We start from the raw sequence: 12808 nt of genomic DNA, 5'->3' as shown, positions 1-12808 counted from the left end.
CTGGATGATAGACCCGTTTTCATGCGAACCAAAAAATAAACCTGCCGGAATGACAAATGAAGTTTTTCAAAATCTACTTGAGATCAGCGAAGATAGCAGTTTAAAACTCAACTATTGTGAAGGAAGCCAAGAAGAGATCTTAATGCAGGTTTATTCAGAAAATAATGTTTTTGGCAAGGTTGCAGTGATAAAACTTGTGTTTCACATCGACTTATCTCTGAGTCTTCTTTTTCCGCATATGTTTACATTAAAAACAAGTACAGAAGCATCAATTGATTTAAGAGTCAAACTTACAAAGATTCCCATAATTATAAAGGATACAATGAAAACATCATCGAAACAGTTTCATTCATCACATTAAGTAAGAATATTTGAATATCAAATGTACTGTATTTTATTGATCTGAAATAAAGTGTATATTGAAATCAAATGAGTCTTGGAATTGTATATTTTTAATTTTTTGTCGTTTCCCAAATGGGTTGGTGTGCCTGGCAAGCAGTCAAATGAAGCAGTTCTTAATAGAGCAGAAGCTACTTGTCAGCTGATTAATAGCGTCAAATCTAGGAAAATAGCACATCTTGGACATATAATGTATGGAAAACAGTATACCTACTATTCTTCGACTAATTATTATGATGGATAAAACCGAAGGACCAATTGGTAGAAAACAAGCCTCGTGGATGAAGAACATCAGAGAATGGACCAGGAGACGGAGAGACAAATAACTGTTCAGAATAGCTAAAGATAGAGAGAGTCTTGCCGTGTTAATCGCTAGCGTCAAGGGGACATGATAAGGCATGTTAAGATGAAGAGCACACAACTTAAAGTTCAATAATGTCGAAGTTAAAAACGATAAGTTGGTTATGTTTTAATCACCTTTCAGAGGTGTAATCTATACTGTAAGTATAGATTTAACCAATCCTCAAATGTATGTCCTCTGTTGTAAATGGTGGTAAATAGTTTGGCTAAGCTTTTTAAGTTTTCTTCATTTATGAGTTTCAGAAATTCAGAAGTTCCTGGACATTTAAATGACGAACTTAATCGTTTTATTAAATTCTTATAATATTTAATTTTGCTGTTTTATGTGTTATACGATTATGCTAATAATTACTATTTGTTACAGGCGATTCACACGATAAACCGCCACTGGAAGAGCCCGATACTGAAAAAGGTGAGTTTTGTTACGCCATCATAGTTAGCGTCACCGAAAAATTTTCGTTGCCCGTTTTTATCTTGCGTCGATTAGTCCAACAGCTCCGAACAATTCCGAGATAAATTAGGGCGATAAAAATGAAATCCGAATAAAAACAATATGTTAATCAGTAAAAAACAGGCAGCAACCATCCTCGATGATGGAATGTCTGTGTCTATGCGCACAGATCGACGATATCTTCTCGTAAAAAAGGGTTGATGTTATTTATACAACGTGTTAAATATTTATGAAATATTTTAAAGGAACAGTAGGTTGATCATGATTTAGCGGCTTGGTTAAAGATACTTTATATTATGTTAAGTGGAGGAATGAGGGAACAATTATCCATTGATTTAATTTATATCACATAATTCATGATTTATATATGCAATAATAGTGAATTTAAGCAATTCCCTTGTCGGATATCATTTCTACTGGTAACTAATGTTGATATTTGATTTAAAGTGTCCATGGTTTAACGAATCCTCTATTTCCTTACATTTTCGTGGATAGTTCGCTTCTGTTTTACCCTTCCTAGTAGCTTCCTAGAGCATCTTTTATTTACTTCTTTTATAAATAATCTTTCTAATCGTCTCAAATTTTCCTCATGTGTCATATTTGTTAACGATTTTAAGATGTTTAGGGTGTTGCAGATCAAAAGGATTGTAATCATAATGAAATCATAGTGGCAAGAACAGACATTCCCATAATAACATCCAACCCCCGCCCAAGGTGAAACCTAAAGCAAGCTATGTGGAGTAGTTTTCTGCGGAAATGGACCGCATACCCTCTACCAGTAGAAACTACAAAAGATTTACTATAAAAGCAGCAATAAGCAAGGCTACAAATACACACCAAGATGCTATCGTAAGGAATACATTCCTGGTTGGCCCAGAATAGCGATTAACTATACCGAAACTTCCTTGAAAGTGATCATCAAGAAATAGGCGACGAACTGCTCCATAGCCGGGATGCAGCGAGGCAACAAAAATGTACGGAAAGTATAGAAAACCTAAACTTTCAAATATCAGCAGACAAGCATGGACGCTACTGAGAAGAAAAAACTGAAAAGTGGGACTCCCATATTAAGGAACATAAGAATAATTAATACAAACGAAGAAGTTACAATAGTTCTCAAAGAAGTAAAACCAGATAAGACTCCAGGTGTTACGTCCCTCCACACATATTCTTAGTTTTTATTAATCATTTTTATTATTTTATTTTTATATTTAATTCTTTAAATAACGTGTGTGTATGTCTGATAATCGTGAATTAATACGGACCTGTACAATCCGCCCCCCTAAAAGTCTTAAGGGAGTAAAGCTACGAGACGACACGCACTTCAATCTTAGTTATAGTCTTGTATAAATCAGCGCGCTAAACACTTCAGTATTTTTTGGGCAAACCTGACGACGCGGCATTAAGAAGACTATGTCCCCGAGTCAACCCCAGTGCACTGTGGAAGAAGAAGAAGTATTAGATCAACATCACAGGTACCGTAATTTGATTGCATACACACACCATATTTATATTAATTGATAAATTTACATATAACTTATTTTCGCATAAAATTAATACCAGCACCTAAATAAACATTTATGAGCGAGTGTTTCTCTTATAGAATTTACAGTCGTTCATTTGGTCCTTCAGATCCACATTAAAATTAGTTTAAAGTAATTTATTCAATTAAAAACGTTATTAAATTATATATAAATTTTTAAATATTTGGGCAAAGCTTCTCAAAAGTTCGTTTAAAATCATTAAAAATCCGTAACCAGTATAACACATCTGGCAATCACCTCCTTTAATCCCAAGTAAGGCTAGTACCTGCTCTATTGTTAAATATAAGCCTCAAGCGGTCAAAAGTCTCCAAAATCACGTAAAATTTCTTTGACTACTACAATTTAGAATTCTTTAAATACAGGGTGGTTTATAAGATTATATATTTTATTTTTTGCAGCAAAATCGTAATCTTTTGCTGCAAAAGATTACGAAGCTATCAATACTAGTTTTAATGATCAACATACTGAATTAATTAATTTAATTGCTCTTGAGGAAGACGTGAATTTAGATACGGAGGAATTAATTAGATTTGAATTTGCTAATAGTATTAATAAAATAGCTTCTCTTTATTTTAAACATAATTCTTTATTGAACAATACTACTAGTGGAACTCAAAATGTGTCCGATGATCCACATATTAGATCAAAAACTAATGTAAATCTTCCGAAACTAAATTTAAGTATATTTGCGGGCGAGATTACCGATTTCCCCACATTTATAGATTTATATAATGCTCTTCTACATAATAATTCCGAACTTTCTAATATAGAAAAGTTTGGTTATCTTCTGCAATCACTTAAGGGAGTACCTTACAATTTAGTTAAAAGCATTAAGCTTCAAGATTCTAATTATATAATTGCTTACAACACCTTAATTGATCGCTATGAAGGTAAACGAAACTTATCTAGAGCATTATGGAAAAATATACAGAATGCCAGTGTGGTTAAAACTGATGATCCTGTCTCACTTAGAAAATTATTAGATATTTTCAATAAAAACTAAGAATATGTGTGGAGGGACGTAACACCAGGTTTTGATAATATCCTCCCAAAATTTTTAATAACAGCGGTAAATATGCAAGAGAATGGATGGCTCACTTTTTCACTGATCGTGAAGAATGGTAACATCCCTCAAGGCTCAAGGGTTTGTCATATCAAAACCTGGCAAACTCCAAAAACTACAGGCCAATGCCATACTATCAGCTATATTTTAGTTATTAAAACGAGTCACAAACAACTCATCCTCAATAGAATCAGCACAAAATTCCTTGAAGCTATACCGATTGAACAGGCAGGCTTTTCCAAAGAGAAGTTACGCAGATCAAATTCTTTCACCTACCACTTTTATTGAGATTTTCTTATTCTTCCCCATCGATTTTCTTCGTTTTTTTTTAATATCGTGATATATCTTCTCAATAGTTTCTAACTTTTACTGTTTACTTTACATTTTTCACTTTGTTTGAAACTTTTTGTATTGAAATGTGCAATATTTTGTCTGCATTGTCCTTTGATTATCGAAAATAGCTCGCACCTCCGCTCGAATATATGCATAAATAAATATCATCAGAATAAATATAAAACAGGCTTTTATGTATTACAGTGGTATTGAAAATGGGAAAATGTGAGGGTTATTTGATATCGCAGCGCACTATTATAAATGAATGTCGGTGTTGGAAGGCGATAGCGTGGCAACGATCGTTAGCCAGTTGAAGTTGAATGAAAACATACGAAATATATTCAATTTGTGTGTGTACTGATAAGGCTGACCAATACCGATGACAGCTCCAATTGCTGGTGCCGCCATCTCTGCTGGAAGTCTAATCGCGCGTTTTCCACATCGAAAGAATCGAAACGTTTCTATTTGAACGTTTCCCGAAGAATTTCAAAGAGAAACAAATATTTATTGTCAATTTTGGAACTAAACAAAGAGACTAACTTTTTGAACAGCTCATTATTTCATTTTGAAACTGTTGGATATAAAAGTATATATAATTTATTACAAAAGAATAAAAAATGAGGTTTTTTTAGTGTAAACTTTTACGCAGGATTTAGACTAGATTTAGATCGAGAAAAATTACAACTTGGTGTTAGCTTGAAATTGGTTGATGTAGTGTAAGTTGCATATATGCATTGATTATTTTTTATTCTCTATCAACTGTATATTGATAACTTTTGAACGAGAAGTCCAGAAGACTTGAATTTTGGTTCATAGATTCCTATTGACATAAGGAAGAAAATACCATCATCATCACATGGCCTTAACCCTTTCAGTCATGCTGGGTATAATTGTACCCATTAATTTGAATGCATATATAATTCTACAGGAATCTGCAACTTAGGCAAGTTTATCGAAATCTATATTCTATAAGTACTATACTTCTGCATTTTGTACCTAGATGGCGCATGGATGGTTTTGTGCTATAAGAAAATTAATGTCAAAAGCAATATGTCGGCAATTGCATTGTTCATAAGAGGTAAGTGTACTTGTTTCTTCAAATATTAGTTTGAATAAAGTCAATCGCCGTTTATATTTCAGTGCAATGTTGAAAGTAGTGTTACTTCTTACTAATTGTGAATATATTTTATTGAAATTAGATTTTTTTCAAATATAGAAGTGTGCTTCAAATTCGATGGGCACAATTGTAGCCAAAATGACTAAGTGTTATTTTTTGTTTCAGAGTAAAATGCCTCCAAAAAAGTATTTAACTGAGAAAGAACTCCTGGAAGAGCTGGAAAAACTGTCCGACATACAAGGATTTGTTAGTGATGACGACAGTGACTGCGAAGAAAAAATACAAGTAAGACAGAGAGTTGGACATATGATAGATGATGTCTCAGAAAATCAAAACGAATTGGAGGACGAGGAAGAGGATAATGAGGTAGAAAAGGAGGATGAAAACTGTTCTGAGGAATATCCAGTTACATATTTTATGAGATATTTTCCCGAAAGTATATTCGAAAATTTCGTTCAATATACGAATATGTATGCTTTGCAAACTGGAAATGAGAAATTTGTACCGTGTAATCTACAAGAAATAAAATCATTTTTTGGCCTTAGTATTCTAACAGGCTGTCTAAAATTTCCAAGACTGCGAATGTATTGGGACAGATCTTTAAAAATTGATATTTTTTCGGACACAATGACATTGAATCGTTATTTCAAACTTCGCACGCACATACATTGTGTTGACAATCTGGAAACCAGACAGAGCGACGACAAACTGTGGAAAGTTCGACCAGTTCGGAAAGTTGAATCAGTCCTAAAGAGATGTAGAGAACTGCATATAGAAACAAATATTTGCATAGACGAACAAATCATGCCTTTCAAAGGGAGATTGTCTATAAAACAATACATCAAAAATAAGCCTAATCCATGGGGAGTGAAACTGTATTTATTAGGTGGTGAAAGTGGACTAATTTACAATTTTCTAATCTATCGAGGTAGTACCACAGAAATAGAACCTTCCAATTTGAAATATGGACAAGGTGCAGCTATCGTATTGCAATTAACAAAAGGACTTGAACCTAATACGCATGCATTGTACTGTGAGAATTATTTTACGAGCTATAATCTTTTACAAATTCTCAACCAAAAATCAATACTTGTTGCTGGTACTGCGAGGATCAATAGATTTTCTAAACCACCTTTAACTGATGTAAAAGATTTTTCAAAAAACCAGAGAGGATCAACGGAACAAATTATCTCTTCTGATGGAATTGTAGTAACCAGATGGTTAGATAACAAGTCAGTGATAATGGTATCCAACTTCGTTGGGGTTGGTACAGAAGATGATGTTGTCGACCCGAAGTTATACAAAAGTATAATAAGTCCATGGGTGGCATAGATAAAACAGATGCTCTTATTGCGTTTTACAGAGTAAAAAACCGTTGCAGAAAGTGGACTGTTCGACTAATCTTCCATGCAGTTGACATGGCCCTAACAAATTCATGGTTAGAATATAAAAAAGATATGTATACTTTAGGAATTCCAAAAAAAGATATCATGGACCTTCTACACTTTAGGATGAAAGTTGGTGAAGCCCTCATAAAAGTCAACTCTTTCAATAACCGAAAACGGGGAAGACCTTCAAGCGGTACATCCAGTCCAGTAGTAGCTGAAAAACGCCAAAACATTGAAATTAGACCTCTTACTGAGGTGCGATTAGATATCATTGGACATTTTTAAGAGCTCCCTCAGCTACCCTTACCTTTAAGATGTAAAAACCCTGGTTGTATAGGAAAATCAAGATGGAAATGTCAGAAGTGCAATGTCCATTTGTGCCTTCAAAAGGAAAGAAATTGCTTTTTTATGTTTCATATGCGCTAGTTTTTTAGATTTGTTAAGTACTTTTGGGTACAAATGAACCCATAATAATTTTTTATGTATACATGCTATATTTTTATTAATGTCCAAAAAGTGTTATATGAACTGTTTTAAGTACATTTTAACCAAAAAATATTTTTTCGTTCGCTGAAAAAAAAAAGAGGTACTGAAAGGGTTAAAGTCGTTCGTGACCTTACCATATTTCCCTGTCGAGCATCTGTGTCATCTTGTTATCTAGATATCTGAGCTTAAGTGGTACCTTCCTTCCCCTTCTTACCAGCTTATTTAGTATAGTTGTTTTAGCAGGTCACTTCACGTAATTCAACCATCTTAGGCGGTTTATTTTGATGGTTTTAACGATATTTTCTTCTTAAAGTGCCGTTTTCTTACGAAGGTTGGCAATCATAAAGACTATTTTTATTTTTGATAAAAGATCTTCTTCCTTGAATCTTTCACTGTATTATTAGTCTCAAACTTTCGTATTTTGATCCCCGCATCACATGGTCTAAGCCCACAATATCTGCATCTCCAAAAATAGTTCCTCCGCCTTCTCCATTTTCGGTATCTCCACTATATAATGTCGTCAGGCTTTTCTTTCAAATATTCGCAGCAAGTCATCCTCCTGCGTCATAATTACCCATGTTTTCCATCCATAAGTGAGCACTGGGTTTTATAAAGTTTACATTTTGTTGCTCTTTGCATATTTCTTGCTTTTAACTGAGGCCTAGGCCAACGTAGCAGCGATTAGCCACGCATATTCGCTTTCTTATCTTTGTACGTATTATTTTTGGAGTCTACCAGTTATCCTAAGTAGCAAAATTCTTCCACTGCTTAGAAGTTTTTATGTTGTATCAAGTTGTTCTGATATTTTTTGTTGTATTCACAGCTGCTCTAGAAGATATCTACAAGTCAATAGACTGGGAAAATAAGGAAATCCCTATTAACGGAAGATACTTGAACCATCTTAGATACGAAGATGATGTAGTACTAATAGCCGACACGTGGAATACATTGAATACGATGATCGAGGAGCTACACACAGAATCTCTAAAAAAAGGACTGAAAATGAATTTTAGCAAAACTGAACTAATGCCAAACAAAGATGACAAACCTATGATAAACATTCAAGGGACAGAGATAGAACACGTAGATGAATATACCTATCTGGGTCAAAATATCAAGGTAAGCAAAGAAAATCAGACTACCGAAATAAGCAGACGTGTAAAAATGGGATGGGCAGCATTCGGAAGACTCTTATATGTACTTAAAAATAAAAATATACCTCAAAGATGCGAACAAATGCTCAAAAATGGACATTTACTAAAATAAACATGGAGAAAATCAGAAAAACTCAGAGAGCTATGGAACGACAGATGCTGGGTATCTCACTCAAAGACCATAAAACCTATGAAGACATTCGTAATAGAACAAAAGTAAAAAATGCTGTCGAACAGGCAGCTAAACTTAAATGGAAATGGGCTGGACGTAACGAACTTCTTAAGGGTGGCCGATGGAATAAAGAAATCGGGAATTGGCGCCCATATGAAGCCTAAACAACAGAGATAAATGGCGAGAATTAGGAGAGGCCTATATTTGGCAATCCGAATAGAGAGAAGAGCATAAAAAAAGGAATTGTTGATCGGGGTCTGTTTATTAGAATTCGTTTCAAACTTCACGAAAGACTACTATGAAAAAATGTCTTCTGATATTTTTGAAGATATCTATCAATTCTGTCGTAGTTAGGTCTGACTAACCTAACAATAACAGTCTTAATCTACCCAAAACAATCAAGAAATAAAATCCTTTAATCTAAAAAATTTTACACCTTTAAATCTATATTTTACTTTCTATGTACGTAGATTAACAATTTAAGAAATATTAATGGAAACTACGCATACTTTAAAGCAGTGCAGTTTTTTGCACTATACGAACACGAACAAACACACAGACACACACTAAAGAGTTTTATCATCCGTTATCAATAGCGAGCCCCACAGCTTAGGTAATATCCATACAATGTCACGCATACTCACAATGCTATTGCTTATTAATGAGATATCCGGAGAGAATATACAAGATTGTCGTGGAAATGCGTTTGTAACAGGTAAGTAATGATTACCAGTTGCTTGTATATGGATGCTAGGCGCTTATCGTTACATCGTAAGCGTCGGCAAATTTGTTTCGCGGTCTTTAACATAAAGTTACCCGGAGGCGGTTGCCTTTTCCATTTACGACGCACAGAACTGACCAACAAACGACAAAATGCGCATGTTCTATTGTTACTTCTATTGCGGATGATACATATTAAACACCACTATCCTTTAAGGAAGTCTATCGTTAGAATAACAAATGAAAAATTTCCAATTTTACTTTTATAAGCCTATACAAATGATATTAATTTTTGCATTTGTCAACATCGTAAATAAAGAGAAAAAAATTTATATTTTTATCCCTATATACTATTTCAGATACTTCTCTAGTTTTTGTTAGTTATTTCAGTTATAATTTCTATTTTCAACATTTCCCCCCACACAAATTTAAATGCTAAATCCTAATTCGACAATAATTCCCGAAACAGACATAAAGCACAGATGTATGCAACGACAAAATCAAAGTTTTGTTTAAATTTTTATTTTGATCCAATAAATACATAATGAAAAACTGGAGACAGGACTTGAGCAATTGTTGGTGTTATGTTTAATAATCAAAGGCAACTGGAAATAGTTCTAGGAGAAAAAGATACTTCCTTGATGCTGAGGATGGACAGAAAATACATTCTTATTGGCAAGGATCAGATCGCAGTAGCCCTAGCGTTGGCTTATGTGGAATATCTGCAACTTTACTGGAACATGAACGAATATCAAATTTTTCCTTAAAATTACCATTAAGCATACAAAAGACAAGTTTGATCGAGTACAGCACACCAAGATTATGCAAATACTAAAAGAAACAGGAATTAACAACCAAGATCTGAAAATAATTAGAAGTCTCTACTGGAATCAGACAGCAAATCTCAGAGTTGAAGGTGAACACGCTGACTATGTGAAAATCATGCGTGGAGTGAGGCAAGGCTGTATTTTGTCTCCTCTAATCTTCAATCTGTAGTCTGAAAGAATATTTATCGAAGTTTTGCACGAAACTGAAAAAGGTATTCTACTAAATGGTTACCGGCTAAACAACATCAGATATGCAGATCACACCATAGTATTTGCGGACGATTTAGAAGACCTACAAGTTCTTATGAACAAAATCACGTATTACAGTCAACAATATGGACTCAATATAAACGTTAAGAAGACAAAGCTTATGATAATTAGCAAGAAAAGAATAACAGAAGGTCAACTCTACGTCAACCAATCCCCCGTAGAAAGAGTGACGCACTACAACTACCTCGGCACCATAATAAATGAAGAATGGACCAACAACCAGGAGATTAGAGCACGCATCGGAAAAGCTAGATCCACCTTCAATCGGATGAGGGCCTTCTTTAAGAGTCACAACCTCTCTCTTGATACAAAAGTAAGAATACTGCGATGCTACGTTTTCTCTGTCCTTTTTTATGGTGTTGAATCATGGACCTTGAACGAAGATATGTGCAGAAAACTGGAAGCATTTGAGATGTGGCTATATCGGAGAATGCTTAAGATCCCGTGGACTGACCGAGTCACAAATGGGGAGGGCCTCAGAAGAATGAATAAGAATCGAGAAGTACTCACCACCATCAAATCTTCGGTTACAGTTCTTCGGACATATTATGCGAAATGAATCCAGATATGCTCTCCTTCAAGCCATCCTGCAAGGAAAAATATTTGGAAAACGAGGTCCAGGAAGAAGAAGAACATATTGGTTAAAGAACCTCAGAATCTGGTTCAATACAACATTTGTGCAGCTTTTCCGCGCTGATGCAGATAAGATAAAGATTGCCATGATGATCGCCAACATTCATAACGGATAGGTTACGAACATCAAGAAGAAGATAAGAATACAAAAGACTAAAATACCAGATTGCAACATTGTTAAAAATAGAGCAATGGCGAAGATTTTACAGTTATATTAATTAATCGTTTGGGATAAATCTACATTGGTCCACAAGAGGCCATTATAGAGACTGGACAGAACTTTGAAAGATATTCATGACAATCAAAAACATTTTTGGTAGAGCTATGATACTATTTTTAGATTGTTCCTTATTTAATAATTATTCCCCAAATAACTGCTGCGGACGAACTAAACGCGTGCCTAACATCATCCAATTTGTGGCGGCATGTGAAGACACTCCAATTGACAAATAAGATGCGAGTGTTTTTGCAACGAAATCAAAATCCAATTGTGTTTTTTCGAAGCAGTTGTTGGATATTGGAAATGGTAAAGATTCAAAAGAGGAGCTTTTTGAACTTTGATACGTTATTTAATTTTAAGGCGATACGAAGTTCAGCAGTTCAGTTAGTATTAAATAAGAAAACAACAAAACTCCAAACATGATCTACAAATGCTGACAAGAAAGGATTTTAAGATCACAACAATATCATATGTAAAAGGCTTATCAGAGCCTAAAAGGGATAGGAAATAATTACATCACAACAATATTTAAAACAACCAACACTTTGAGATCTATTCTTTCCAAAACCAAACCCAACAACGCTCAGGAAACATCAAATAACTGCATGTATAAAATACATGTGAATGTGACAATTTTTTTTCTAGAAAAAACATCATGACCACTAAGTGTCTCAGATAAATAAGCATGAATCATAACATTAAAAACAGATACTTTAACAGATCCCAGATATGGAACGATGTCTGAGATAATGAGCACAGATTGAGATGGAAAGATACATCAATAGTCATGAAAGAAACAGACAACAATAAAAAATAAAGGAGTAGTACTCATCTAAATGAAGAAAAATGTGTAGCAAAAATATCAATAGAATGTGGTAGGCCCTGGTTACCAAGATTGGAAGAAGATTTTGGTAATTAATTATATTTAATAAATATAAATAAATAAAATTTAGTGCAAACAAAAAGCAAATCTTGTCCTATCTTTACAATTTAATAAAAACATCCTCTCAGCTCTGAAGGAGAGGCTGAATGTACTTTTCACATGGAGCTAAATGTAAACTTCAGATGGAGGTTATTGCAGGCTTCAACGGTCCATCGTGGTAGCAGCTAAGATTATAGGATTCCTACATCAGTTGCATCAGCTTGCTAGATTTGTGGTGAATAACACGTGGTGTTAGTTGGGGTGCCAGACCAAAAAGAAGGGATAAGAAAAAGCCCATTATAAAAGAAAACCTAAGAAAATATTTTTTTATTAACATCTAAGATTTTTACAATCTGTTTCACAATAAAAACAATAAGTAAAATTGTTGTTTACAATGTCAGAGAGATGTAAGGTCCAGTGACCAAAGCATCAGAATACAAATATTGGCTTGTTTACCAGTGGGATGCGCATATCTCAGATACGCGAACACATATACTAAAAGCAGCACAGATCACAATGGCTGGGTGCTGTTGAAGGAGTAGCTTCCACTACTGTAGGCACTGTCAGGAACGGTTTCGTAGATCCAAGGGATCATACCCCTTTAATTTCTTCGCTTTTTGGTTGCGGAGAAGATTGTATTTCAGGGTGTTAGGATGCACGTGCAACCTGTTTTGATATTGTTCAGAAATTCTTTTGCACTCTTCAGAGACTGTTAGTACCTGGAAATCTCTAAGTAAAGCATCATTCCT

At 34.4% G+C, this 12808-nt stretch overlaps 1 protein-coding gene across 1 annotated transcript in view; it reads left to right on the top strand.

Annotated features, from left to right (window-relative positions):
* ush (Zinc finger protein ush) overlaps positions 1-12808 on the top strand; it is a 427478-nt gene that overhangs the window by 183851 nt on the left and 230819 nt on the right. Inside the window, exon 2 of the mRNA XM_072521038.1 lies at positions 1124-1171. Coding sequence (XP_072377139.1) covers positions 1124-1171 — 48 coding nt within the window. The remainder of the gene's footprint in view (positions 1-1123; positions 1172-12808) is intronic.

The sequence above is a fragment of the Diabrotica undecimpunctata genome, chromosome 1, assembly GCF_040954645.1.
Source record: "Diabrotica undecimpunctata isolate CICGRU chromosome 1, icDiaUnde3, whole genome shotgun sequence".
Classification (NCBI taxonomy): Eukaryota; Metazoa; Arthropoda; class Insecta; order Coleoptera; family Chrysomelidae; genus Diabrotica; species Diabrotica undecimpunctata.
The sequence above is the reverse complement of the archived record's forward strand: the minus strand, read 5'-3'. Positions and strand labels throughout refer to the sequence as shown.